Source organism: Columba livia, chromosome 18 (assembly GCF_036013475.1).
Source record: "Columba livia isolate bColLiv1 breed racing homer chromosome 18, bColLiv1.pat.W.v2, whole genome shotgun sequence".
Classification (NCBI taxonomy): Eukaryota; Metazoa; Chordata; class Aves; order Columbiformes; family Columbidae; genus Columba; species Columba livia.
In genome coordinates, this window is record NC_088619.1 from 10324815 (window position 1) to 10351334 (window position 26520).

General features: G+C 47.5%; 1 protein-coding gene across 4 annotated transcripts in view; it reads left to right on the forward strand.

Annotated features, from left to right (window-relative positions):
- The first annotated feature begins 5970 nt into the window (after positions 1 to 5970).
- The window catches only part of RHBDL3 (rhomboid like 3), a 53710-nt gene continuing 33160 nt past the window's right edge, over positions 5971 to 26520 (forward strand). Inside the window, exons 1-2 of one of the 4 annotated variants that reach the window (XM_065034158.1) lie at positions 5971 to 6483; positions 9928 to 9951. In XM_065034158.1, coding sequence (XP_064890230.1) covers positions 6364 to 6483; positions 9928 to 9951 — 144 coding nt within the window. In that variant the 5' untranslated portion in view covers positions 5971 to 6363. The remainder of the gene's footprint in view (positions 6484 to 9927; positions 9952 to 26520) is intronic. The other 3 variants (XM_065034161.1, XM_065034162.1, XM_065034159.1) reach the window with 3 other exon arrangements.

Consider the following 26520-nt stretch of genomic DNA (forward strand, 5'->3'; position numbering starts at 1 on the left):
GTCTTATAGACCACGCCACCTCCATTAGAGGTTTATTTCTGATCTTTATCAGAGGACAAAAGCAGCTCCTGTGATATTTTGAAGTAGAAACACGAGTGCGTAGTCAAGCGTGAGTTTTGTGTTTACTGTCAAGGGTGAAATAGAGCAGGAGAAGAAAGTGAGTAGTTCGGTGGGTGGTTTGGGAGAGCTGATGCCTGTCCGTGGTGCTCACCTTCCAGAAAAGGGAGGCCAGAAGTGGTAAATGAGAACGTTTTATCAACCAGATCAGAGTGCTCCCAATCTGGAAACTACCGCACTCTATATAGAAAGTTACTAATATTTTTTTAAGAAAACAGGGCTAATACTTTTTTTTGGGGGAGGTGTGTGCGCTGTTATATAAAATCTTATCATTTTCCCTGGGAAACTGATCATTAGAGATCACCTCTGCATCCTCCTCCTGCCAGGTAACTGGAGACCACAGAAATTAGATTCCTCCACATTAACCTTCCTGTAAGATGGAACAAGGTCCCTGTTGTCAGCCTGTTCCAGCTCCACCAGAACGTTTGTCAGGGAGATGAACAGTATCTCCTGCTCTTTTTCTGTGACATGTCTCCTGACTTCCACGATGCGGAAAATAAACCCATCAGTGCTTTTGAACGGATGACCTGGGCGAGCGAATGTTTCCCTACCCTGAATTTTTACTTCTCATGGGCTCGTGGTGCCGTGCAGCAGCGGCACGTGGCAACTGGAAAGTGCAGGATGTGTTCTCCAGAGCTCAGAGACCACTTGTTTTGTGGTTGTTTTTTCTTCTATTTAGGTACAACATACCTGCCTTGGTAGAGGGAGACCAGATTGTGAGGAGAAATCAGAAGGAAGAACATGGTGATAGTGTAAATCTGCAGGGACCTCTGACTGCTCCTCTGGGCCTGTTGACCTTTTAACATCGAAGCAAGCAGGGACGACTACATGTGCACATGCCTTGAGACTTTTTCCTTTGTTTTCTTAATCAGAAATTCTAATTTAGTAGATCTTAATCTAGCCGATTAATCTCCCACTCTCCCCACACACTTTCAGAAAGGATATTCCAGGACTTCATTAGTCACAAATTTATCTCAGACTGCCCATGTACTGATGCTAAAGGGCCTTTTGGGAGACTGATGGCCCTACAGTGCTGCCTGGACTGTTTCTGTAATGATTCCCACTCACCATCCGTATGTACCCCGTCATAGAAATCTCTTGAGTTCGGTGTTAATGACGCGCTACATGGTGTGCTGCTCCAGACCTGCTGCACATCACCCGCCCAATGTTCTTCGGGATCGGTGGGTAGAACTGGTGAGTATTTTCACGTTAATTAAACACTCTTTATACTCGTTCCCCAAGGGACATCGGAAGAAACCCGTTTCCACGGGCACACGGAGTCGCGCCGGGCCGGGGGGACCCGCGAGCGCGGGCTGAGGGGCCGGCGCGGGGAGCGGCCGGCAGGGGGCGCGCTGCCGCCGGGCTGACAGGGCAGCGGCTCCGCGGCGGGACCGGGGCGGAGGGACCCGCTGGGGGCCGCTGTGGGCACCGCTGTGGGCACCGCTGGGGGCACCGCTGGGGGCACCGCTGGGGGCAGCGCTGGGGGCACCGGCTTTGCCGTGTGAAACGGCTCCCTCAGCTCCCCCAGCCCAGGCAGGCTGGCGGGGGAGAGCCGCGGGGGGCTACCCGGACCTCCCCTGGGGTAAACGCCTGTGGAGGCGGCAGCGCTGAGGCAGTTCGGGCGGGGAGAGGAACGTCCGGGCCCCCGGGCTGCCAGCGAGACCATGAGGGACAGAATCGATCCCTATGTACTGCTGTAAAAGGGCCTCTCTATTGGCTTAGGGAGTGGAATTTGCTTAGATTGAAACCTGGGAAGATAAATCCTGTTGTCCAACTCCTGCAGCTCTGGGCGGGGGGCCAGCGTTCTCTGGGAAACCCCTGTAGCTGCTTCACCTCAGAGTGACAATGTTCACTGTATCATGGCCAAGAGCTCCGGGACCCTGTGAAGGTTATAGGCACAGCGAGGAAAAGTATTCTACTTTTCACATGAAGAAAGTCCAAAAGCTGAGCTCTGGCTGTTGGGTGCTGGTTGGTGAGAAGGAGCAGCAGCCCAGTCAGCTCTCTGCTCCCTCACACCCAACAGCGATTTGTTTCTTTCCTCTGATCTGGTCAGTTTCCTGACAATTTCTTTCATTGTATTCTCCAAAACCAGACTCCATCCCTTCTTCGTGTCCAGTCTGATGTGGGAACCGCCCAGCCATGGTGGAAAGTTGCTGAGACAACAAGGATCTTGGTTCATCTTCCTTGGAGATGCATCCTTCAGCCCTCAGCTTTGACCTCCTGTCTCAAGGCTTGTCAGCTCAGGATTCATTGTAAGCACGATTTGATTTTATGTCAGAAATTAACCTTGAGTTACTAATTGGTCTCAAATTCAAACAGTTCTTTTGACTGGGAATGAACCTACCAATGTGCGCTGTGATCCCATCAAGTGACAGTTAAAAAGGAGCAGAGACACATCTTGAATACCATATGGTTGACCTGATAGGAGAGCTCCCTCTTAAGACAATCACCCCAAAAAGTGTTAATATCAAATTTCATTATTTCCCCAGCTATAACAAAAAAGACAATTAGAACCAGCTGCAACTAATAACAGCTACTGGGGCAGAAGAGAGCAGCAGGTGGAAAGACTAGAGTCTACGTTTTCAGTGCTGGACTTGACAAAGTTCTAAGTACAACATGGAGAATAGGGAGGGTCAAGAGCACAGTCTTTCAACACAGGTTAGAAATCAGAGAAGAGATTAGACCTTATTTTTTCCCACTATTCCTTCTCTTTAGAAGGGAAAATATCCATGAATCAGGGAGAAACCAAAAGACAGCACATATCGTCTAATTCATGTTGATCCTAAAAAGTGAGCAAGTATCATTGATAGTAAAAGAGCCCTTTGCTACTGTCACCTTTTGGACACAGTTTAAACCCCAATCTCATACCATCTGTGGTCCTTAGAAATTTTTTGCCATTTTCATGAGTCTGAAGGGGCTAATCTGATTGGTCTGATCCAGTCCTAACTTTGTATGTGGTATCAAACTTCTTGCTAGGGTTGTGTTTGAATAAGTTCTTTTTGGCTTCTGCTCCAAAATACTGCATTTTGCTCCACAAGTTTCCTTCCAGGGCTGGCCGGCTGGGTAGGTTGCTCCATTTAGTTCCAATTGTGAGAGCTGGGCAGTTTTGTAAAAGCCCTTTGGGGCTACTTTAGGTGGGAAAAGGATCCAAGAACGAACTGTTTTGGTTTGCTCCAGGAGGCTTAGTGAACAGATGTTGGCTGCGTCCCTACTTTGAGGGCTTTTTACTGCATATTCATGAGCTGACCTTTTTAGCCACTTCCAATGCAGGAAGGATGTATATCTACATTTCGTTTGCAGTATTAGGAATATAAAAGGTTGCCTGCATGACTGAATGTGAAAATGAATTGGGGCTTATCATCTCAAGTTCTTTCTAAGTTTCTTCTGAAACCCTTCTGTGTTCTGGCTGCATCTGCTCTGTGGTGACCCACAGTTCCCTAGTTTCTGTAGCAATTACTGTTTTCCAAGGTAGAGTCACCAGGGTATGCAGTGGGGAGAAATGACAGTCTAAATTAAGAGGCTCTCACGGACTTGGAAGATGATAATTTGTCTGTAACAAAACTCCTCATTAGAATACTGTTAATTTCCTTTCTGTGACAATTATAGCACAGCACTAGCTCATATGTGCAATGTGCAGAGATATTTCCCTGAAAAAAACCTATCATTACCACCAGTGAAAAACATTCCTCAGAGAAGAAAAAAATGAGCTTATAATTTTGCAGTGGTTTTCCAGTTCAGTGGGAGTTTGGTGTTAAAGTACAGTTTTGGGGGTTCTCCCTGTTGTCTATTGCATTAATGTTAGATTTCATTGTTAGTATTTTCCCACTAGCATCTGGAATCAGAGGCCATACAGAGCTTTAGACACGGCGGTCCCCAACTGTGTGGAACCTGTTACCCTGAAATTCAGCTCATTTATTCTCTTTAAAAACTCGCTTCCCTTCCTACAGACATCTTTAAGTGATTGCTGTTTCTTTCTGTTGGCATAGCATATTTTTTTAATCCATCTGTTTTGAAGTTTTGATGAGATTTAGTTTTTTAATCAAAAGGAGATTGTTTTTATAATAGCTGTTTAGTGCCTATTTTGGCAGGAGTGGTGTCGTATGAGTAAAGTGGGTTAGTGCTTCTCAAAAGTGCTGGATTGGGTAGCCTGTTCTTACGCTTTGGGGAGCAGGCTGGGCAGGCTCTAGATGAGCAAGAAGTGGATGTTGTGCTCAGGGAATCACCTTTAAACCTGAAGAAGGTCTGCTCTGTTTAGCTGATTATGACAGTTTGCTCATTGAGGGGAGAGAACCTCTGTTGTCCATCAGTTGCACTGGAGAGCCCTGAAGACCTTTTACTTTGTTATAATTTTCCCATCTGAATCCTGAAGTAGAACGGTTCTGCTCTTCATGGCCAAAGGTCCTGGTTTGTCTTCTTGCACTTGCTTTAAACGTTTAGCTAAAATCTTCAAAATACCAGAAGGGATATTTCTTAAAAAAATATCTTTTGGCTAGGATTGTGATCAGCTGGGCTCAGAACCATCAACGGAGGGAAGTTTTTTACTGTAGCACTCCTTGAAGAAGATAATTCCTTTCTAGTGTTTGTTCAGGATGGGGCGTCTGGGCAGTACTACAGGATAAGGTTATCATCTTAACTCTTTCATTTGTTCCCAAAATACAGATCATTTGCAGGACTGAGGTCTCCTACTGGTTTTACCAAGGGATCAGATCAGGTGACAGAGATCATTCCCTTTACTTGACCTTGCTCAGCTGTGTGGGATGATATTTTAACCCTCAGCCCTGACCTTAGATTAGTGCCAGCCATGCTGGGCTCTGAGATGTGGAAGCTTGCTGTTCTCTGGTGGCTGTAGCTCATGTGGGTACATGGAAAGAACTTGGCACTTTTCCTACAGAAAAATCTTTTAGTAACTAAGGAGCTAGGACCCAGTGGCTAAGAGCATGGGCTCTGTGGTTTCCCATCACTGTGTGGGAGAAATTTGATCCAGATCAAAAATAATACGCAGTATGGTGTTCATGACAGCTGTGGATGAGAGTGTGGTGTATGCTCTGCTACTGATGGATGGAAGATCCCATTCCTGTTCCAGAGGTATTCTGTCTGGTTTTATTTGGCCTTTTCTGGTTGGTTGTTTTCCTAAAACAAATTTGTAGGGGAAAAGGGGGACTTCTACTTTGGCTCTGTCCTTGTGGCTGAGGTTTGTCTGATCTGGTACTGGAGCTCTTGGATTAAGAAGACGTGGCCCATGGCACTGGCCCGTCTCTGCTCTGACTCTGGGCTCTGTCTGGCTCTGACTGTTGCTGAAGCAGAGACAGTGGCACCGTGTGGATCAGTTTGGCTCTGCCTGCCCTTCCCCCTTGCCAACCTGCTATTTCTGTACTTGATTGGAAGAAGCTAAAACTGTTGGATTTTTGCCTTCAGTCAAGGCATTCCTCAAGTTCCTAATCCATGCTCCAGATGGTTAAGATACCCATCTTGACATATAGGAACAAATAATTATGGTAAAGAATTTAAAACCTCACACCGGCCCTGAATTGTGAGACTCTCCAGGACGGAGAAGTTGGCTTAAGAAAGTCCAAATCCCCCGGGACGCCTTGCCACCTGCCCACACTTGCTCAGCGAGACCGAGAGCGGCGGGACCCCGACGGCCGGTACCTGCGGGCGGGCTCGGTGAGGGCAGAAAGAACGAGCTGAGACCTGCCCCAGGGGCTGCCCGCTACCGACCGCAGCTCAGCGGGTCGCTCCGGGGGGAGGAGGTGCCCGGGCAGGGGCGACCCGGGGCTCCCACCCTTCCCCCGTCACCGCCCAGCCCGCATCCTCGGTCGTGCTGCAGCTCCGGGCTCTGCCTCCCAGAGGCTCCGAGGACGTGCAGCTCCCCCGCACCGGGAAGGGGAGGGGAGGGCAGGGCAGGGCAGGCCGCCCCCCTCCCTGGCCGGCATGGCTCGGGGGAGGCGCCGGCCGTGCCCCGGGCTGGGGGCTGCGGGGGCGGGAGGAGGGAGCTGGCCGGGCCGGGGAGGGGTCACCTGCCCCGGCCGGAGCCGGCCGCCGGGATGCCGCCCGCCAGCGCTGCCCGCGCTAATTGGATGTTCCCTGGATGGAGGATTCCCTCCCCTCCCGGCTGCGGGAGTCATGAAGGCAGGCTCGGCTGCGCTTGAAAGTTTGCCAAGCAGCAGCTAGGTTTAATTTCTTTAAGGATCTGGGGAGAAAGGGGGGGGGGGGGGGGCGGGGGCTGGAGGGGGACCGTTTCCAAGCATGGGAGACAGGCTGCCGGAGCCTCACGCCAGCTCTTCCCCTGCTGTGGCTGCCAGCTCAGAGGCGGAAGAAATCGAGGTGCTGGACTCCGAGGATGTCCTACCTATGGCCGCAGAGGATGTAAGTTTCCTTTGCTCCGTGTGTTCCTCCCTTTCCCCCGGGCCGGGTTAATCAGCTCAAGCTATTTATAGATAAAGTCCGGGCTGGGGGGAGGAATGGGGCTGGTGACCCTCTGGGGCGAGGGAAAGCCGCCGTCCCCGCCGCTCTGCGCGCCCCTCACTGCGGGCTCCGGCAGCCGCCGGGCCGTGTCTCCCCGGAGCCGCAGCTCCCTTCTCCTCCCCGCCCCAGCCGGGCATGCTGCCGGTCCGCTCGGTGCCCGCAGCCGCGCCGCCGGGAGATGATGGCTCCGAGCAGGCTGCGGCTGGCGGGGCAGAGGCAGCTCCAGAAGCTGCAGAGGGACTGACGCCTTGGATTGAGGGGCTTCCTGGGGACAGAGAGCTTTTCCAGAGTTCCAGACCCTCTGGGGGCGACAGATGTGAAATGCTCCCACTCTCGGGAGCACGTTCCCTCTTCCAGCCCCCGAGAAGCAAACAGCCGAGGAAGTTTTTTGCCCGGCTCGGCAGGGCTGATAGCTTCTCTCCACCCTCTGAGCTCTGATTGCACCTGAGGGTGGGATAACTTGTCACCGAGTCTCTGCCACTGCTTAGAAGGACGCTAGTGGTTCTGCGTGTTTGAGCCTGGTCCTGCCACGCTGAGCAGCAAAGCCTGCAGAGCTGAGGCGGTCGTTCTGCATCTGCTGGCTCCGGAGGCAGGAGCTCGCTGTGCACCTGTTTGGGAGGGAGTGAACGTGAGCAGATCCTGTGTTCCTGGTGCATCACAGGTTTGCTCACAGCTCTGCTTCCCAGCAAACTCTGCTGGGATGAGGGCTGTGCAAAGCACTCAGTCTGCAGAGGTAAGCGCAAGGTCTGTTCCTGCCTATGGGAGGATGAAGCAGTGATACTAAATGTCCTTCCGAAGTGTGCTCTGTCTTGGGTCGTGAACCGGTATGAAAGGGACACTTGTGAATTAAGACTCCAGCAATGGCACATCCCTTTTCCGTCTACTTTTATTACACTGCTGGAGGAGCCCGCTTGGGGTTGCTTAGGGGCAGTGCTGCCTCTCATCCCCCAGCCCTTCCTTTTGAATCCTCCAGAATTCGGCTGTTGTCGGAGTTTCCCCCCAGAGGGAAGCTGAGGAAGCGCAGTTGCCCGGTAGAGCTGCATTCGCCGGGCTGTATCCCTGAGCACCGCACTCTCAGGAGGAAACGCGTGATGCAGTTTGACCTCGGTTATAACGCTGCCGGACAGCCCCCGTGCCTGACCTAAGGGCATGTGTGGCTTTCACTTGGAAAGGGTGGCGCTCCAGGAGGTTTCACCGTCCAGGTTCCCAAATACGAGTGCTTGCTTGCCTCAGACTACGACCTTTTCTTCCCTGACAAATTGTGCTTGTCTGGATGGTCTATGAGAAAGATTTCCTGTTGTGATACACATTGGTCCCCCGGAGTTACTCCAGCCTCTACACAAATGCAGCCATTAGCAATTAAATCCTGCCAGGGATCCTCCCAGGAGATGCTGAGGTGCTGAGTGTCTGGCAGGATTGGGCTTCTGAGACAGGAGGGAGACCATGAACCTTCCTTAGTGAAATCTAGATTGTCATCCTAGTTCTGCTGCTGACTTGCTGTTTGACCTTGAGGTAGGGCAGCGTGGGTCTGATCCAGCTCGCAGTGTCTTGCTGTTACTTACACTGGGATCTGCATTGTTATTTGACTCTGGTACCTTGTTTTCTCCAATCAACAAAACAGAGCTAGAGCCCGCAGTTGCATTGGTTATGGGAAGCTACCGAGACCTGGCAATAGATGATATGACAGAAGCCTGAGGTATCATGTATCATCTGCAAGTCGGAAGAGCAGGAAGCGGTGTAAATGCTCTCCTTCTCCCCGCCAAGATTTCCTGCTGAAACAAGCAGGCTACAGAGCATCATCTCTGAAAATTCAAACTGCTCTGTGCTAGGAGGGTGCCCCCTGAGACCTAACTGGGGTTGATTTTCTGTTGTTGTTATTATTACATTCGAAAGCTTGATGTAAGCTCTCTGGTTTGGTGAGCAAGCACTGACACAGGGTCAGTTTTTTATGTGTTATTAACCACAAAAATATTACGTAGTGAAGGTCTGGCTGTCACAGGCTTGACAGTGTATAACAGCTCAGCTCTGATGTCATTGCAGCCCTTGGAGCAGCGTTCCACAAAGCCGGGATTCAGGCAGTCCCAGAATGTTCTGTTCAAAGTGCTGGATTGATTTATGATGATAAATGGGAGTTTATAAATGGATAGAGACATGGGGAGCAGGGGAGCCAGCAACTTATTAAATGGAATTCAGTGGCCTGATAATCCCACTGTCTCTTCAGTCAATTCTGCTTTAAATCTGCCTACCATGTGAAAGCAAATGTTTCTCCAGGACTAGATAAGACTCTCAGCAGAGCTCTGCATATAGCAGTGTGGAGATTTGCTTCTATGAGTCTGATATTTGTTATTTTTCACATTTTATGTTTCTGGGAAGATGAATGAGGCAGAAACAAAGTGTTGTGCTGAACAGCACTTCAGATAGGAGAGCTGGAAATGTGCAGGTTTTTTCTGGAGATGCCAAGACAGCGGTTACCCCACTCTTGCCCCATGGAAGTTGCTCTCTTCTCAGCTGGTCCCTAAATCCAGGAGATATGAGAGACTGAAACACTTCATTAGGAATTTCCTCTGCTCCATGGGGCAGGGAGGTGACTTGATATTGGTTTTTCTACAAATAATAAGCTGGAGCCACTCACCAGCCTGTTTTTTCTGTTCCTGAGTGACAAGAACTTGTGTTCACATGGTCTCTGTGTTGAAGTGGAGCTTCCTCCTGTACAGGGCTTTTAAGGCAGATCTGCAGGAACAAAAGTTGTGGGGCAAATCCTTGTAATGGGCTCTCTCTAGCCTTTCACCCTCCCACCTGTGCAAGAGGAATTACCTGTTTTTCAGATGTGGACATGTGAGGCTCGAAGAACTGATGGGTTATCAAGGACCCTGCCAGGGTTGGGAGCAGGCAGCAGACAAGGTTCTGAGAACCAGACACAGTGGTCTGTGGGTCAGTGTTGGGCCACAAGACCTCAGAAAGTGATCTGAGAAACCATTGCTAACTCCTCCCTCCCCTCAATACACACCAAGCTTTCTTGATCCCTGTGAGTAAAAAAGCCTTTTATTCCTTGCTTGCCTGCAAGTAGACAAAGCGGGAGAAAACAGAATTAACACATGAATGTTCTGAATTCGTCCTAATTTGGATTTGTAAATGAAAACTGTCCTCCCTGTGGTTGGTAGATTCCCCTTTCCTCCTCCCCTGGAAGGGCAGGTGATTCTGGGATGAAGAAGGATGTTGGAAATGGCACTAAATCATTTGGTTATTTCTCTGTTAGAATATACTTCTACAGTTTACTCTATGTTAATGTCGTTGCTCTTATACCTTCTTTTTCTTCTTTTTCTTCCCTTATGCATTGCCTCTCAGCACTGGAAAGCCCTATTTGATCAGGTATGTGAACAACTGATAGATTGTCTCTGTCTTGTGAGCAAAGAGTCTAACCTCCAATTAATTTCCTCTGTACTATGCTTTTTCTTTCATTTAAAATACAGCCTAGGACTAATGTGCTCTGTGCTCCCAGTTTGCAGGATGCTGGCATGCAAGTCACAATTGTCCCTACTGCTTTGGGCCTTTCTCTCAATTCCTCTTCAGAGCAGCCAGGGACAGAAGTGGGCCCAGCCTGGCCATCCCTCCCAGCACAGGGGCTGAGCCGAGGTGCTGCAGCAGGTGCTCTGTTTACTGCCAGTTGCACTGTCCTTGCTTTGTGGATTAAAAGATCTTCTGCTCTGTGAGACAGGTGAACTAGGACCTGTAAAACCAGTGCTGTATTCTTTGAAATGGCTCCTCAGCTGCTCAACTGACTTCTGCAGGGTTACATCCTCCCAGAGAGGACCTGCTGATTTAAACTTGCACAGAATGAGCAAAGTATCTGCTTCTGTACCAAGGACTGTGGTTTTATCAGGTAAATGCCTTGGTCAGACCTGTAGCTGGCTGAAGTCAACACAGCTCTGCAGAGCTCTGAGTTATAGCTACTGAGAATTTGGGTTGTGGATTCTAGTTTGTAAATTATGCTTTTAGCTGCTTTAACTGACATGTTTGCTTTGTGGTATTCCTTCCATCTGCCAGGTTGAAATGTGATGCAGCTATAAACTGAAGGATTTTCCTAGGGTTGACTTGCTTCTGAACTCTAGCAGTCTCTTGATGTCATAAACTTTGGTGTTGCTGTGTGTGCGTGTAAATGTCACCTTCTGTAAGGGAGCTTACTGGGCTGCTGGCATCGTCCTGGCAATTCTAAAGTTCAGATGGGATTTCGTCCCTGCTTTATGAGGCGATAATCTTGTTTCTGCTTTTGGCTGAACTGCAAAGCCAAAAGCTGTGGTGCAGTCTCTGTGAAAAGATGTCCTTGGTACCCTGGAGGTCCTGTTATCATTCAGCTACTAACAGGCTACCTGTTCTGATGAGTGTTCCTTTATACCTGCTTAGCCATGACTGAGTGCCAATCCGTGTGTCTGGGCCGCAGTACATTTGTTGTTGTACAGTCAAACAAGCTGGCAGTTGGGAATTAGATTACTGTAATTGTTGGAAATTGTTGTAATTGTACCTAAATTGTGTGGTGTACTTGCATTTGCTGTGGCTCGTAGGGTATGCTGCCTCTCAAAAGGTGGGTGCAAATTAAATTTTTTGTGATCTGGGCTGAATGTTGGTTTCGGCTACTTTGAATTCTCTCCTGTCTCAAATGTTGGCCTTAATTTGGTGCCTGATTCTACAAGCATCCTTTGAAGTCATTGAGTCCTTGTGGGATGGGACTCTTGGCTGGTAGCTACCTTGGGCTCAATGAGAGGAATCTGTAATTTCCCACTGGACTCGCTTGAATAGTAGATGGTGTTTTTTTCCTTCTTTTTTTCTTTTTAAGGGAGGGGAGGATTTGACTGTTGGATTTACAGAACATTACCCCAGTAACAAGGGAATGGACTGTAAAAGCAGACCTTCAATAATTAGCTATGTTTCAATTAGGGCTGCAGCTGAAATTTAAGCGTTGTCTGTAGGGCTTTGTTATCAAAAAGAATGTGACCTGTGACAACTAGTTGTAAGTCCTGAATAAATCAATAACGTCCTTGTTGCCTGTGGGCGAAGCCGAGGAGCTGACGTCTTCCTCAAACGTTATATCAGCCATGCGATGCAATTAGCCCTGCAGTGAATTGCAAGATGCTGTTTGTCATGGAACAAGGTTGCTATTCCCAGCGGCTCTGTGCTGGTAGGAGAAGGGAGCGTTTTATGTAGCTCTGATTGGCAACCATGTGAAACATGAGGACAGTCTTAATAACTAGAGAAGACCTGTGTGTTTAAGCTCAGAACAGTTGCAGCTCTCCCTGGGAGATACAACCTGGCCTCGTGGGTACTTAGAGTAGAAATGGGTGGCCAAAGATTCATGTCCCCTGTGCCTCTGTGGCATATGGGCTGCGACTGCAGTTTGGTAGCCACCCTCTCAGCCGAGACACGTGGGTCTATGTGCTCAGTGTCCCAGGAGAGCAGCACAGCAAGAGGAGGCTCTGGAGAAAGTGTTGGAGCAGTTGGGAATTCACAGACTGGGAGTCTGCAAGTCTCTTGTTTCTGCAGTGATGGACTATGGCAGCAAACAGGGTAGGGAGGGGTCAGCACTTCCCCCCCTTGCCTTTGGGGAGGAAAATAAATTATTATTAATGTCTTTTTATTTTTTTTCTTTCCTGTGGGGAGATAATTTTAAAAATACTTTTGTTTAGGTTTACTGACAAAGAAGCGGGTTTCTATTTAGGCATACAAAATTAAAGGGTTTGGTTTTTTTATGACTTCCCCAACATCTTAAATTAAAAATTCAAAACTTCTGATGAAAATTGCTGCTCAGCTATAAAGCAGTGCTTTTTTCCTTGTTTATTTTGAGGGAAAGGAGTGACAGACAATGCTTTCCGGAGGAATTTTTTAATTTTATTTGGTCCAGCTCTAATCATTCACACAGAGAACTGTCAGTGACTCAAGCCAGTATCTCCAGCCAGTTGCAGATCGCTTATTTTTAAGAAGTAAAAGAACTGAAATTTGGCAAAAAATCAGATCCAGATCTGCTTGGTAGGCTTTGAGGACCGAAGAAACCCTTCCCAGGGCAAAATCCGGAGTACACTGAAGTGAGCACCAAGATTCCTCCTGCATTTAGTGTGGTCAGCACTTCACCCAAGACTTTGGGAGCTGGCAGACACGTGGCTGTTCAGTGCTGCAGCTACAGTACAGCTGCTGCTTCATACTGCGCTTACGAGATGCGGTTTTTATTACGAGACCCTGGCCCTTGGGCAGCTCTAACTCACTTTTATATGGGCACTTTTATAGGGATTCATACATTTATTTATTGTGCTCATAAACACCCTCCACCCACACACACATTAGCTCTGCATCTGCTGCCTTCTGCAGAGCCTGCGCCGCCACTGAACACTCCATGCTCTCCATGTGGAATCCAAGCTCTGAGCAGAGCGAGGCATTGCCTTTTTCCAGCCCTCTGCAATCACTTGGGGTTTTCTTCATTTGTTCTTCACTGGCCAAAAGAAAGGGTTTTTTTTGTTAATCTTCTGGTAAAGTTAAAAATGCGACAATCCCAGGAGTAGGTTCTGAGAGTTGCACACTTCACTGTGCTAGTAAGATCCCTCATTAATTGCCTTGCACGCAGACATGAGAACATCTCCCTGTCCTTGTTGAACCCAAGTTGTCTGATGGTCAGACAGTGAGTCTGCAGATGAGTCTCTGGAGGGGCTGTTCCTGCTTTGCTTTGTCCTTTCTAGGGCCTTGGGTGCCCTTCTTTGCCTCCATGTCCCCAGTGCCCCTGCTTTAATGATGACTGCAGCTAATTGGTATTATCCAGCCCTTGGCTGTGCTGGTGAAAGAGGCTGTCTAGGAGGATGATGTTCGTTGACAGACCTGCCTTCTGAAGGTGGCTTTTAGCTTTGTTAGATGCCAAAAGCTCCTCTCATCCCTGTTTCCCCATCTCCATAGCTGTTGAGATTTCAAGGGTGAATTAACATTATCAGCCCTCATCTCAGAGTTCTCACTTCTTCTCACCCGTACCCTGGTTTGTAGTCATGACAACAAACTTGTTTTAAATAGACACACATAAAACTCCCCAAAAAGACCCCCCCTTACTAGCTCAGCACCTTGATCCTATTGCTTGTCAATCCAGGCTGTGTTTTTGTTGCAGCTGCTTCAGAAATCCTGAATTCCTTCCTGAGACTTGTATGTGGGTGTGATGGTAACAGATGAACAGAGTTTATGGGGAATGCAGAGAGATGCCAAGGTCTGTGTAGGCAGCTAATGGAAAACTTGAGCTCAGAAAAAAGGCTGTAGATATCCTGGACCAGACATGCACTTGCCAGCAAGGGTTTACTTGCTGACACTACCAGCAGTGGGTGCAGCTGAACCTGCTCTGCCATGGTCTCATAAAATGTTAAAAAATACTGACTTTGCAGCATTCTTAAATCCAGGGCTGGTTCCTGCATGATTGAAATTGCAAAACAACCCATACAATCAGGCCAGCTATGGCCATGGTTGGTGGTAGCTGAGAAAGGGAATTATTCTGAACTCAATGATGTTTTATGTTAACTGTGTCCATTTTCTCTGGATAGCCTTTAACACAGACAGGTTGAGCTATTTCCCACACTGTAAAAGAAATTCCAGCTTGTTTACTGGGGTACTGTTGAACTAAACATCACACTTGGCTTTGAAAAGTTTTCCTGACCGTTGCTGCTGGCGGACGCCTGCCGGCTGTGGCTAAAAAACCCTGCCAGGCAGGTCTCTCTGAACTCTTGACAGTGGTTTGTGCCTGGAGATTTTCCCACTTTCTCTGACAAATTGCCTGTGTTTTACCTCTGGTTTGCATGGGTCACTGGGAGCAGGAGGAGCAGAAACTGCAAAATGAGGAATAGGAAACAATGGCAGTGAGAGCAGTAGTATAGGCAGGGATTGAGCACAAGGTTGTATGTGACCTTCAAGTCCTTGCCTGATATTTGGGCTATCACTGCCATTTTAGATCAAGTTTGTCAAGACATATGTCTGCATTGAAGTGGAGCGATGCTGCGAAGAGGAGGTTGCAGGAACTGGAATCAGGAAATAGCCATAGACTTGTTACTTCATCTCCTAATGTGAACTAGAGAATTGGATGTGCTGGTGGGGAAACTGTCCCTGGTGGTAGCAGATTAGCATCCAGCCCTAAAACCAGGGTCTGCCTTGTCTGCTATATTAGACACTTCTGTGAGCGTGACAAGAAATAGCCCCCTTCTCCCCTTCCACCAAGCTGTGCATTGTAAAGGGGAAAGACACTTTAAAATCTACAAGGGTCTCTTGGCAATGCACAGAGGGGATTCTGCATCTGCCCCACGCCTTCAAGTCTAATCTCATTTACAGTTGTCAGCTTGGGCTGCTGCAGGAGATGAAAGGCAGAGGACAAGGAGGGAGAATAGATTAGTCTCGAGCAGAGGGCACTGGGAGTGCACCTGCCTCTGCCCCGCTACCTTGAGGAGGGGCGGCAATGGCAGCTGGGCTTGTGTCATCTGCTGCTCTTTGAGGCACACTGCCATGGAGCACACGATTAATGACTCGAGGGGCTGGGCTTTTGTGAATGATAAAGCCCTGGGATTTAGGCAGGGCTCTTTTTTCCTGAGCAACGCCATCACTTTACATTTCTCAAGTGGTGGTTGTGGTGGAAGGGAGCTGCTGGCTGTGGTCACAATGCTTCCCTTTCTCCTCCCTCCCCAAACTGGGCTGACCTTTGTTGTGCAGCATTACCCTTTGACTCCTCTACTTTGGGTTGTGGGGTGGGGAAAAAAAAAACAGAGTCCCTTCAAATTCATTGCCCTGGGGACAGACTTGAAGGGAAGAATGGGTTGGTAAGACAGGATCTGTTTTTGCTGAAGAAGATTGGTTTGCTGATTCTGTCTGGATTATCAGTCCTTTGCCTTCTGCCAGAGGCTTTTTGGAACACAGCAGCCCCCAGGAAAGAGGGGAGGGGAATTTATCCTTCCTTTAGTCAAGGGGAGAAACTGAGGCATCAAGCAACAAATAGATACCTGAGAGATTATTCCTTCTGCAGGGTAATGTCTTTTACCATGCCTGGATTAGCCTGTATCTGTCCCCGGTGCTGTTACAGTGGATGGCAGTCTCCCAGCACTTCAAGGCTTATACCCAGATTTGGCTTTTAGCCACGATACCCTGGAGTGATGGCTCAGCATGAAAAAGCTACCTGGAGGTCACTAATGATCTTCCTGCTTCTTGCAGGATGAAGAGCAAAAAGTCTCCAATTTCCTCCTTAATCTTCTAATACCTCTGTAAACCAAACACCAGCCAGACCCAGGGCATGGGTCTCTGCGATTGTATTTATACCTTCTCTGAAGTGTGAAAGGTTTGTGACCCGTTACCCCATTCCCCCTTTCCCCGGCTATTTGGATACTCCTCTCTCCAATCCCACCAGCCTGTGCACAGACTGTTTGCTTTGCCTCCTGCAAAAAGTTGGGAGTAGAAGCCATCAACAGGAACCAGACATCAGCAGTGTAGCAAACACAGCACTGTTAAGCTTGTGCTGCTGGAAGGAGGCATCTCCTGAAATGTTTCAAGGATTCATAACAAACACACTGAAAAGCACATGGAGGCTGAGTCAGTCTTACACAGCTCGTGAGTTACTGGCAGCTTGATGTCTCTAGATTTGTAAACGCCTCAGGAGGCTTCCTACTCATTACACATTTGTGTACCTTCCGTGGTTGAGCTGCCTGGAAACCTGCACATTAGAGCGCAGAGTCCAAGCGGGATGGCAAGCTGCGTTCAGGCTGTCTCTGCTGCCTCCTGATCCCAGCTGCAGTGAGAGCCCTTGGTAGCGTGCGCTCTGCCAGTTCAGCTGAATGTGCGGGATGGTTTTTAGGCACATAGATCCTTGCTAATTTATTGTTCTCAAATCCTGTTTTGCACATAGAAAGTCACTGAAGCAATAAGAACATTTAAGCCTGCATGTTTAAAAAGAAAGGAGGAAAGAAGCCGTAAACAGAGCAGATTGATGCTGTTCTGCAAATCCGCTGGTGCATTGTGCTCTGTGGCTGTGTGCTCTGTTACGACTGAAAAGGGGAAGAGATCATCGTGTCTCCAGAGGAACAAACCAGCTGCTTAGCAAGTGTAAGCAGTTTGGAGGTGCTTTTCTACACCATCATCACTTATGTCTGTAACATTTAAAGGGCTTTTGAAGTTACTTTTCACCACACCTGGAAAGCAAGTGTTTCTCCTCTGTGGTAGGAAGCATGACGTTCCTCTTGTCTTCAGTTATTTGCCATCAGTGCAAATGTACTGGGGCACATTTGCAAATTAAATGCAGCAGTGGGTGTGTTTGAGTTTGACAGCAGCCAAGGAAGCTGTGATCTCTTTCTGCCTCCTCAGTAGGCATTGTACAATGTGTTGGTCTGAAATCAACTTGGTACTAACACAGCGTGAGACAAAGTTGATGGGGTTCAGGTAGTGGGCTTTTTTCCTGCACTGTTGTACATACAGACAGCTAAGGAAAGCTCACCTCAGAATGCTCTGGATTTTTATGTGATTCAAACCTTGCAGTGTTTGCCTCTTCAAGCTGTAGCACTTAGGACAGTCACTTCTTTCCCTCTCCTCTCATAATCTCCTGAGTGCTGTCATTCCCTTGATTCAGCTGCTTGTGGTGATGCTGGGGGTATTCTGTCACCAGAGACGATACAACTTGGTGAAATGTGTGGTCAAAGTCCTGAATGTTTGTGATCACATTTGTCCCGATACTTGGTTTTGAGACCAGTCATCATCTTCTCTGCCCTGGACAGATTCCAGCTGGCTAACTGTACTTCTCCAACAGTCATTTCCACTGGAAAAGTTTGCCTTTACTTTCTGTTGCATGGGGAAAAGACCATCCAAAGGACTTCATGAGATCTGACCATCCAACTTGTTGTAAGCCTGTAAAGCATTTCTTTCAGATGCTGTGTTGGAGCAGAGGAACCTGGAGATTCACTTCTGGTTTGGGCTGTCCTAGCGTTATGTTGGGCGTCTTGTGCAAGGGCTGCTGTTGTGCTCTCATCAGCTGCTCTGGGACCAACCCAGAACTTCCCAGTAGGAACTTCTCTTCTTTCTTTAAAAAGCACAAGGCAGTAAAGAATTGTAGATTCTCTGGAAGTGACCTTAATTAGCAGCGACTAATTATCAGTGCATGTAGCATGGGGTTGTTCTCTGTGCTAGAGAATCATGAAGAGAAGGCACAGAAGTCTTACCTGGACCTGGAATTCTTTCTACTAAAACTAAGCTAAAGTTTCAACTAAACTCCCAGCACGAGCAAGACACACAGAATGTATGTATTCTTAGTACATGTTCCTGTTGCTTAGAAACAGCTGTCTGCAGTGACCCTGTGCTGCTGGTGAGAAGAGTAACGATGTACGAAAATGTTAAACAAGCAAGATCAATCTTGCCCCTTGGAACTGTTCTTTGTGCTCTTTGGTACCTGATGTACTCAGTAAGTAGCCTGTACCCTGGAGTTTCCTGAGTTGCCTGAGGAAAAAATGAATGAGGCTGCTGAAGGCAAAACTGCTTGTGACTCTTATCAAACCTCTGGTCTCATGCACTTCTTCAGGGCAGTGTTCCCTGCAGAAGCATCTGTTTGCCTCTGAAATCCTTCACAATTGGGTACCAGAGATGATGGAGACCCTGCTTTGTGTAACACACTTTTTTGTGATGTACAATTGTAGCAGAAGTGCTTGTTGACGACAGCCTACAGCCAATGAGACGTAGCCATGCTTGCCTCTTGGCGGAGGAAGGATCAATATTATAAAAAGTGATGATTTATGGCCCTAGTAAACAGTCCTGGAAAGCACAGCGAGAATTTTCTGGACCTTATGCGGCTCCAGCTGACTGGAAGCTCCAGGCTGTTATTTGACCATGTAGAGTAATAAAACTGTGAAAACTAATTAACTTTTGGGCCTGGTGCAAAACAAACTAGTTCATGCAAAAAATTACTCCACACTTGCAAGCAACAGTGACTTTATGAGCTTCTAAGCCTGTATTTAATGACCAAGCACGCAGTATGATGTGTGAAGTGTGTTCCTTTTGCTGACTTCTGAGGCCAAAAAGAATACAACAGGCTTTACTGATCACTGAGGATCTGAATACCAGCTTGGGATAATGTTCTCTTTCATCCTTATTAATTATGTAGCTGGTGTGTGGGTGAAGGTTTGACATAAAGCTGCATTGGATGGTTTCTTGTAGACTAAACCAGCCTGAATTACACACACCCAACCTCAGCTGAAGAAGTTCCTTCAATGAAATGCTGTAGTCCTTCCGAGGTCACTGGCCGCTGAATGAGCTCTTTCCCGGTGGAACACCGAGGTGTTTTTCTGATATTAGCGAGTCAGCCCTGCTCAGGACCTGCCTCCTGCGGTGAGCATGCTCTGCGTGTGCCGGCTGTGATGGTGACATCAGAGGAGGGATGTCTCTGAGCGCCCTGGTGTTGTGTTCATTGCCAATGACAAGACACTTACCGACACTGCACAGATGATCCAGCCTCTGACATCCTACACCGGCTTGGAGGGCGGGAGTGACTGGCCGTTCTTCCTGCTTAATCAAATTACTAAAGTAACCCTTCCCGTCCCATTGCTCCTGCATTTCTCAGTAGCCCTTAATACTGGCTGGCCAACTGCCTGTATTCTTAGAGTCAAGGCTGTGTCCGCTGATTCTTGTTCTGCTTTGCTAAGGTCACTCAGTTTAGCAGGTGGCAGAGCTTTGCATAGAGCCTTTGCTCACTGGCACACATGACGCTGGTTTGCTGTTTTTATCTGATTGATAACTCATCACCCTAAAGAGCAGAGCTGGCCCTTTTGCAGAACAGAGGGTGCTCTGCAGCAACTGTGCAAATGTTTGCTATGTTTGAGTTGCACAGGCTTGAGCTCCAGTCCCTCAGAAAGCTGCAGGCAGTGCGTGGCCCGTCCCCTGCCCCTCTTGAGAAGGGAGAGGAGGAAGGTTGAATATTGTACCAGGACCCTTTGCTGCCCCGCTACATGGCTGTGGAATGAGGGAGCCTGATCTGGAGTTACCTGCTGGGGGGGGGCAGGTTTTGTCACGGTCAGGTCTGTGTCCACACCTTGGTCACACAGACAGAGTCTCCTATCTTGGTAGGATACTTGTCATGATTGCTGATACAGGAGCGGGTATTTGGAATTGGAAAGAGAAACTATCTCAAAGGCAGAAAAACGGTGATGTGATTAGCTTTTTAAAAAACATTTATGTATTTATCTATAATTTTTGACCCCTCTCTTTCTGATGGATGTGCTTGAATTGTCGGAGGACTCAGTACCAGACTACCAGCTAGTAAGGGTCTATCCTGAACTTTGGTTTTCTCTGCTAAGCTGCATATTATTGCAGAGCTATTATTTGACCTAAAATAAGTGTCTGCATACTCACTGCTATAGAATTCTGCCTTTTCACGCATTGGATCAAGTCCCTGTGGATTTTCACCTTCCTCCCAGATCTGGCAGACAGTGAAAAACGGAGCTATTTTTAATCTGAAATGTTCTATGTTTCAAGTCTAAACTATAAAATGTAGTTTTTCTCCTGACAAATTTCATGGCTGATTGCTATAAAACTTCTTGTCCTTAAAGGAAGGATAAAACTTCCAACAGGAAGGGCAAAAGTTCTCATTTTGGGGCTTATGGATCTTACTTCCTTCGATAAAACTGAAAAACAGCATCAAGCACTGTCCTTGGATTGAACAATTTACCAAGAAGGAGGAACAATTTAACAGAGGAGTCTAACAAAGCCCAGTGTGGTCCTGTGGTATGAAGGGACCCGCAGTCCTGCCCTGCAGGGTGCTGCTCTCTTCTGCCTGATGCAGCAGAGGAGCGGCACACGACTCCTGGCGATAGACAGATCTGTGGAGTTTCTCCCTGGCCTTCGTCTCACCGGTGTTGCTCGCCAGATATGTCACTAAGCAGCAGCAGAGAGAGACCCAGTGGCTCAGATCTGATTGACCTCTACAACTTTATCCAGAGTCTTAATTAGATTAGCTGTAGGGGGGATGGTTTTGCTGTTGTTACTGTTTTTTTTCTTGAACAGGTACTTATCACTGTGACATCTGATGCAAGCAACAAGTTGGAGTAGCAAGACCTGTGAATAAACAAGCGGTGCTTGCTGCTTCTCCACTGGTCAACTAAGAGCTCCTGCTCTTCATTTCTGAAAAACTGCTGTAGCTGATGCCTGTGAGATGTGTCTGAGTAAACCCTACAGCCTGATCTTTTGGGAGGTGTGGGTCTTGCATAACAGCCTGGATGCCAGACCAGAACCCCCTGACTGCTAACTGCAGTTCTGTCACTTTTCAGAAGGATTTTTGCTCAGTAAATGTTCAAAGCAGTATTAACTTTCCATGTTCAGTTTCTTTCATCTTTTCTAAGAGCTTTTTAGTTTCCTTCAGGGCCCGATTTTTCTGCACCTTGGGGTTTTTCTTGTATCACTGCAGTGGCTGTGGGCTGTAGGGAACTGGCCTCATTCAGCAGTGCAATAGCTCTTCCTCTTCAAGGGCTTCAAAGCTTGTTCTCCATTATCTGTTCATTTAGTTTCGCAGTTGGGAACATGGAATAAAGAGCACAGTGATCATATCCTGTTACAGTGGTGGAGAGGCTGCTATAGACCTAAAAAATGAATGGAATCCGTTTCATCGTGGGATTGCCCCTCTTTCCTCAAGCTGCTGTCTACCTGCATGGTGCCCAGTTGAGAAAAAGGAGAACCAGTTTATAGAAGACTTTCCTTCTGCTTGCAGCACCCAGTTACCTCTTCAACAAGCTTAAAATAGAAGATTTTCTTCTTGCTGTAGCTGTAATTGGCACTGGATTGGTCACTGGAGAGTCATTCACCTCCCTGAGATACAGAAGGGGTACATATGCTGCTGAGAAGCTCTCCCTTACATCTGTTTCTAGATATCTGTGCACAAAAAGAGTGAATTGTAGGTGTGATATCAGCACGGCTCTGTTCCAGGAGGAATAATAGATGTACCAGCACCATTCTAGCTGTTACACGATCAAAAGTGCTGTTACATTAAAGTTAGTATTACTGCCTGGCTTGGCAAAAGGGCTGAGAAATTGTTCCAGGGTTTTAACGTACATTCACATAAACTGCCTTCCATAGTGAGGATCAGGTCTTTGAATTTAGTACAATAGGACTGGTCTTAGCGACTTGGTGAAAATGTACCTCCAAGGAATTCCCTCTTTGCCCAGGGCCTGAATGTGATTCAGTTGTGAACACGGTGGTATAGTCACAACCTTTAAGTAGAGAGTTCAGTGCTCCACTGCATCTGGGGTGCCTTTGCGGGATGCGTGGTTGTCAGCCGTGGACTCTGCTGCTGCTTGTAAAGAGAATGTGATCATTAAGTTGAATTATGATGGATGTTAGTTTCCTTTTTCAGTTTTAATGTATTCATGTATTTCGTGTCCGCTGGCCGCCCAGCAGCTTGCAGGCTGGATATGTAAATGGGAAGCTGCAGAGGATGACTGATCCATTAATAGCTGGAATTTGATGCTCATAGAAATGAATGCATTTAATGTTGCATGGCAATGGTTAGCTTGAATTTTTAAGTTGCCTGAGGATCTCTTACTTGGAATTCTGTGGCTCGGGCTATATTTGTTACAAAAGCAATACAAATGGAGAGGCCCTGTGGTTTCAGAGGGTTGGCTATTCTTTTGTCTGTGAGTATTGCTTACACTTTTTCTGTATCAAATGTTGTTCCAAGGAAGCTGTGAAAATGTGAAATGCAATGATATCTGAAAACAAAACATTGCAGGCCAAATTCACTGTGTTCACAAATATATGTCTTTGGAGATCTGTCCAGATACTATTTTTCAGGAAAAGCCAAGTTTTAGCAGATAATTTTTCATTATTAGGCTTTCATGGAGGGATGTAGAGGACTAAAAGGATTTGGTGGGTCATTAAAATAAGTACAGATATGCCACTGTGGGGTTTTAAACACAGGATGAAATCCTGGCCCCTCCGAAGGGGCCTCATTTGCTTCCTTTGGGCCCCACACTACTTTCATTACTGATTTCAGATTTTCATTTTACAGTGTTCCTTTAAGCATACAGACATAAAAATATCCCATTTCTTCTGCTGGGGGTTTTAGTAAAGGTAGCTTACACAATATGCACCCTTTCCATGGTAGGGCATTTGTGTCATAAGCTTTGTTTTTCAGGCACATGAGGTTGTGATGATTTCTCAGCTACTGAGGGCACTTCTTGCTTTTCCCCTTAGCTCTGTGAGACAAATACTTCAGCTCCTCAGCCCAGGCCTGCATAAGAGATGAAAGGGCAGCAGCAAATATGTAGGGAGGATGTTGTGATACGCGCCATAAAGTTGTGCCAGGGAGAAAGGAACAGCCAGGCTCAAATGATCTTTTCCCCTGAGGCTCTTATGGTTTGTCTCAATTTTTTCTAAGGTGAAGTGCTGGATCCAAGCCTTGCTAACACCTAGCATCTTTCATGTCAGGGAAAAAATTACTTGCCAGCGTCTTCCTTGGCCACAGCATCTCTAAATGCTGATGATTTCAACACAGCAGAGTTTGGCTGTGGAAAGTCTATCCTTACTGTAATGTGGGTACTGCGTCCATTTCTGATGGATCTGATCTCGTAGGAATATATGTCAGGATTAGACTGGACAGTGTCTCTGTTCTGCAGCCTGAGGGAATGACTGTGCTTTGGTACGTTTCTGAGAGGGGATCAAAAGAACCAGATTTGCTGGGTGGGCAGCAGGAATAGAACCAGGGTGAAGTACCATTGTGGGGTGGCTGGGGGTGCGGGTGACACCTCCTGCTGAAATAATTGTCTGCTGAATGAGCCGAGTCAAAACTCTAGTTTCCCTTTCACACTGGGGAAGTACTCAGGGTGACAATCTTCAGACCAGCGGCAGGTTTGTGGCAGTCCTGCATGGGACAGAAATACTGCTGAGCCCAAAGCACCTTCATAGCTGGGCCACATATTTTTCCTTTCTAGAGAGAACAAGCAGTGAGACTGACTCTGGCACTGGCCTCCATCTGTCTCTGGGAGTGCAACAGGTTTGCTCTCCCATGCATGCTCATGTGCAGTACTTTACCACAGGGCTGAGCAAGGCTAAAAATCTTGACTACGTATCTCCTGTCCAGCTCCTCAGAGTTGCTCAGTGCGATGAGCAGAGCCTGGTTATATCTGTTCTCCGTCTGTCCCTTCCTCATTCCTCACTCATCTTCACTATTGTTAATTGTTAGCGTCTGTCTTGAAAGATTGCCTCTTAGCACGGCGCTCATGGGCTCTTTCCATGGAGGATTAAGGCTGGAGTGGATTGACAGGAGACAGTATCCTTGCTGTGGGAAGTTTGCCAATTGTGTGTGGGCTCAGCACTGCTCCTCTTCCAGTTACTTCAGTTCACGTCAGGACATAGGCAAGGGTCCGTCACAGCTCCGTGCCCCCTCAGCAGGGCCAGCTGGCCAGATGTGGCCTGATGCACTGTGTGCTGGTTTGGGAGAGGCCTCCTGCACTCAGCTGCTGCACGCAGCCTTTGTCAAGACTTTTTGCATCAGCTGCACCGTCCCATGGAGGTGATTTCATACCTGGCTCATCAGGTGGCTTCCCCTGTGCGATCGCGGTACTTGATAATCAAGGATGTGGATAATGATAACAGCATCATGGGGAATGTTGGCAGTAGGAGCTGAGATGTCATTTCTTACTGTGTCATGCTCCCTAGGTGGCTAATGTGTCTGTAAATCACACAAGTGCTTTCCTATAGCTTTGGTTTCTGCTACTGCCTCGGCTGCCAGGATTTTCGTGGGACACAGATCTTAGCTTTTGGCGAAAGCACGGCTTCCTTTCCTTGTAAAGGTACTTAGTATGTATTTCCAGTGCCCTGACACATAGCCAAGGGCTCTGCTAAGCTCACTGGATCCAGGCCCTGAGAGATTATGTATGGTTTTTTGTTTGGTTGTTTTTTTTTTCTTTTGTATAGAGTCTGTGTTTTTTCTTTATGTGCACAGGGAGCAGGGGAGAATCCCTTGGCATTTCAGAAGGTAGGATTTCCCCTTTACCTCTTTTGGTGTCCTGATCTACTCCTAATGAGTCCTTGGACACCCTGTTGCTCTTTCCCAAAGGTGATATATGTCCTGCAGAAACCAAAGAGTATTGGTTACATTATGAGCACAATCCAGGGCCTTGCTTTCAGTAGCACAAGTGAAGACTTTTTCCATAGGTAGGACAGATTGGCAGAAGCTTTCTGTGCTTTGAACCTACCACACCAGGGGTGTTTCTGTGTGTATTAATGTGTGTATTTCTGTGTGTATTAATGGCACAGCTATAGCTGGTGCCAAAAAAAAATTTAAAAAAATCTTCTCTCTTCTCCCAGTCTAAAGGAAAACCTTTATATCTAATCCGTCTCAGACTTTAAATCTCAGAGACAGCCAAGTAAAACCAGCAAAGTACACAGCAAAGGGCTCAATATTGTGGGCTTCTTGGAGGGGGGATGTTAAAAGATGTTCACAGGGTTTAGAATTATTGTTGGATTTTCTTTTTTTTAATATGAAAATTCCACTGGCTGCTATTCCCATGTCACTTTAAGCCATTTGAGATAAAATGTCTTCTGTTTCTTTCATTAAAACTGTTTTTATCTTGGCTCACGGGCCTGTGCAAGTAGAAATTAAAACACTGCTTGGAGTTTTCCTTGCCCATCCTGTCTGTTCTTCATCCCCAAATCCTTTCAGCTCTCCCCAGCTCTCCCCCTCCCCTCCCCAGCTTGCCTTGAAGAGCTGGGAAAGCCGGCGCTGGTGCATTATGTTGCCTGTTTGATTGTTGTGGGCTTGTGTTTGTGTGGGGAAGGTCAGGAGACAAAAAGACCACCAGGCAGGGGTGGGCGGGGGGTGTTCAGTCCCTCTCCATTCAGTCCTTGTAGCGATGGGTGGGAAGAGTCTTGTTTGCATGACAGGATTTCAGGGGGCGATTGCTTTTTGTTTAGGTTTCTTCCATGGCTGCTGTATGGGCCCTGGAGGGCTACAACAAAGGTAGAGCATATATATGAGATTCATGGGGCTGAAGCGTGCTGAGATAACCAAGCGGCAAAGCTGTCAGCACGGGAGCGATGGAGCTGGAGCCAGTCACTGTGCTGGGACCAGCTGCAATTGCTCTGGGTGGGTGTTTGTGCTGTGTCCAGTCTTGGCTCTGGCGGGAGCTTTGCTTGTGTGTCTGAATCCAGTGAGTTGAGATCCTTAGCCAGATGAATGCTGTGTAAGTTTTCTGTCTGTGGAATGAAGGTTATAATGTGGGGCACAGCTCCACGGACCTGCCACAGTGGCTGTGCTTCCCTGAATATTTTTGAGACTTCCAGCCAACAGCTTTTATTTGTAGCATCTGCCTCCTTCCTTGCCCATCAGCTCCACACTTCTGAGTGCATCCTTGGGTTTAAACAGTGCTTGCTTCCTTATTGTCCCTCGAAGAAGCTGAGCTGCTGTCCCTCAGTGCAGCTGTCCCCTCACCCCCCATCCTTAGAAAGCAGCTCAGTCTATATTTACCAGTGGTGTGCACAAAAGCAAACATTGTCAGGGATTCATTGTAACTGTCCCAATTACCCTGAGTTCATTTGCATAAGAAGATTGACCAGCCTGCAGTAGTGGCTTTGCCTTGGCTGTCTGATGTTGGATACTTAGATTTGGGGAGCAGAAAAGAACCAGAGTTCCCAGGCTGGCTGTGGGATGGGGAGGGAGTGACAGTTTGGTCCCTAACAGCACGAGTGCTACTGCCACCTTGCCTGGAAGGAGGATGACTTGTCATCTCCCAGCCGCTGGAAGCACAACTCTGTCTGGTTCAGCTGTAAGAGCTGCCAGTTTCTCAGAGATGCAGATTCAAGGAACCCCAAGCATGCCTGAGCTCCTGTCTGTCCCATCTGAGGAAATCCTTCTCCTGTGTAGTGGGTGTGTATTTGCGTATTTATTTTTAGTAGGTGTTGACCCTGCTTGAATGCTTTTATACT